Source organism: Meleagris gallopavo, chromosome Z (genome assembly GCF_000146605.3).
Source record: "Meleagris gallopavo isolate NT-WF06-2002-E0010 breed Aviagen turkey brand Nicholas breeding stock chromosome Z, Turkey_5.1, whole genome shotgun sequence".
NCBI lineage: Eukaryota > Metazoa > Chordata > Aves > Galliformes > Phasianidae > Meleagris > Meleagris gallopavo.
Window position 1 is genome coordinate 44,689,513 of NC_015041.2, and position 3,079 is coordinate 44,692,591.

The following is a 3,079-nucleotide window of genomic DNA, read 5'->3' on the forward strand; positions in this document are numbered from 1 at the left end:
AAAAAAAAATATAAATCCTACACAAACAAAACAGCCACATCCAATGTAAGATATCAGTAAAGCTAGTCTTGACCTATATTATTTCCAACTAACATAATTGCTAAAGCATGTTGCAGTTCTGCCTTCTCGGCTAGCATGTTGCACTAGCATTAAATTTTTGGGAATACTTTGCCTTTACATAACTTGTATTCACATAGGCATATTAAAGTAGAAAATGGAAGGAGATTTATAATTACTATTTTAGATAATGTTGTCATTAAAACAGTTCTGCTTTTCAAAATACTAATCTAATCTAATGGTTTTTAGAAGGAAGAACAGTTTTGTAGAGGAAAAGTTGGATAGAAGTGGTTAGTTACCCATCTAAACTTCTCCTAGAGCTTGGCTTATCTCAGGTTAGACATTTATGATTATGTAAAGCCAGTGCTTTGTCTTCCACACAGATCATAAGATGGTGGAACAAATCCAAGTTAGGTTTAACCTGTGGCGCACTACCACACTATTTGACTGTTCAAAACCTTATACTAGTAGAAGAAGAGGGGGATGATTTGAATTGCTGAGGTAAAAACAGTGAGTTGTCATTTGATGACAATTCTGACCCTGAATTAAACTAATCTCATCATTAGCCTGTGGAATCTTACTTCATGAAGCTATCCCTGGATCTCAAGCTAGACCAGTGCCTTAATAAGATTCATGCAATTTTCTTAAACTGTTTGTTACTTATTTTCAGGTATGTATATTAACAAGGTACTCTTATTTAAAGTACAAAACTTAAATAAGTGGTTAATGCTGATTTAGACTTGCCTAATTTGCGTTTAGAGTTAAATGATAACTGTAGGCATTCTCTACATGCCTACACACGAACACGTATGCTAGCAGAAAATTGCAGGAAATGCTGTCTTGCAATAGGTAACTTTGGATGCTGTGGATATAAATAGTAAAAAGTTAACTGGATATAAGACCTCGGTATTGATCTTTTGGGCAGAAAATTTTAAAGAAAATAGATTGACACTAAGTGGAAAACAAACTCTAGGGGCATTAGAGAAGAAGTGTCATATTAAAACATACCATATGTGGCTTCAAAGAAACATTAAAATGATCTTGTTCCTGACTGGAAAAGATTTAAAATACTAGTAACTCTCCTTGAAGTGTTTAATCATTCAGAATTGGCCACTTTGTATACAATAGCATTAATGTACCTGTTATGTGTGGTACATGACAACTCTACTACTGGTATGGAGCTGCTGCTTCTTTAGAAAGGAAATGATAAAAGCCAACGATGCACTTATGACAATGTTGGTCAGCCTTCTATTTAAAAAAAACTCAGTGGCAGGATTTGTCTTGTGTTTTATGACTTGTTAATTTACCTGATTCAGAGGTGGTTTTCATGTTTTCTCAGGATAGTTTGTTTTCACCAAATTGACAGGTTTATTATTTTCCTCAAGGTTGTATGTTCTTCCGTGGAAAAGCTTGGAAAGAAAGAAACATGCTCTTCTTTTGATCTTGTCAGTTGGGATTGTCTGTTACTGAAAGTACAGTGATAAGAAGGAGAAGGGAAAGAAAAAACATACTGTCTTTATTTTATTTTTTTTTTCCCCTCCCACATAAAGGCATAAAGGAGCACAGCAGATGCATTCTGCTCTGCTTCCTTCTTGTGGTGATTTGTGTTGTGGGATTTCTCTGTATGAGGGTGGGTTTTTTTTTATTCATAACTCTGACTATGGCACTTTGTTTTCCAGTCATCCAACTTTCCTCTCGCTATTCAGGCCACTGTGTTTCTCTGCTTAAGAATGGAGGTTGTTGCTAGTGCTCCTCAGAACCACTGTAGGGCACAAAACCAAACTGAAATGTCTGTTTCCTAACAGTGTTCCCAAAACTGTTGAACAACCATTTGACTTTTTTTTTTTGCGTACACTTGGTCCTCAGGCCAAAGTTTTTTAATAAGGCTATTTTATCCATATTTTCTTATTGATAAGGGAAAAAAACCCTGTTTTTGTTTGCTGTAATCATATTTCTTTTAAGAGCATATTATGTAACTGAAGGTTAGTGCAGGAGTCTAGGTGCAACAGTGCAGAATATATGTGCTGTCATATATGTCATGTACAATATGTATATGTAGAATAAATACATGTTCTTCAGTTGTAATGAACTAGGTAGTATGTCTTTAAAATTTTGTTGTTTATATCCTCAGATACATGTCAGATTTCAGGAACAAGCTCTGCTAATTTCACTTGCAGTGCCAGCACAAAGTCTTCACTTTCCAATTATCTCTATGTCTTTATACTGGGACAGCTGCTGCTGGGAGTCGGAGGAACTCCTCTATATACTCTGGGGACAGCTTTTATTGATGATAGTGTTCCAAAGCACAAATCTTCCCTTTACATAGGTAAGTTTTAAATCCGTTTATAATACATTGTCTGGGAAGATCACAGATTACAATATCCAATGCATTGATTTATGTACTGACCTAAGGCTCATCTTTCATCATTGTATGCTAATGTGCATAAAGTAGTTTTATAACTTGCAGAGTACTGATGTAAGTATGAAGTCTTTTCAGTAGTAATTTTGCAGGGTTACCAGAAGGTCACTTTGTGTTCCTCTCTTGCTCTTCTGTCATCTCAGTGACTGAAAGGGCTTAATATAGCCTGCATATAAACAGTATGTTCAGGTAAGATTGCTATTGCCAGTTTCTGTCCTTTACCCATACCTATTAGCTCTCTACTAACAGCGGGCAGCCCTATGTATATAGGGACCCTTATGAGCATCATGTGACCAGTGCAGTCTTCTAGTCACATACAAATATGGCACTTAAGCATACTTTCAATATATCTTCCTGCCTTACTTGAAAGTAAAGGGATTACCTAGTAATGCAGATAATAGATTTATATTTTCTTTAGCTTTCTAAGAGCTTGATAGTGTTAAAAACTCTTACTGTTTTTAATCTTTTCTCTTAGGAAGACTTCAATGATTTCCCCCTCTACTTGCATACACTTCTTGCTTAATTATTCCAGACAAGTCACCTCATCTTTTGCCAACAAAGTGTCTAGTTATTTATGTTAAATAACTGGCAGCCCTTAATTTT

At 35.5% G+C, this 3,079-nt stretch overlaps 1 protein-coding gene across 2 annotated transcripts in view; it reads left to right on the forward strand.

Moving 5' to 3' along the window:
* The window catches only part of SLCO4C1 (solute carrier organic anion transporter family member 4C1), a 19,578-nt gene that overhangs the window by 4,302 nt on the left and 12,197 nt on the right, over positions 1–3,079 (forward strand). For both annotated transcript variants that reach the window (XM_010725919.3, XM_010725918.3), the window contains exon 2: positions 2,189–2,383. In XM_010725919.3, the coding sequence (XP_010724221.2) occupies positions 2,189–2,383 (195 nt within the window). The remainder of the gene's footprint in view (positions 1–2,188; positions 2,384–3,079) is intronic.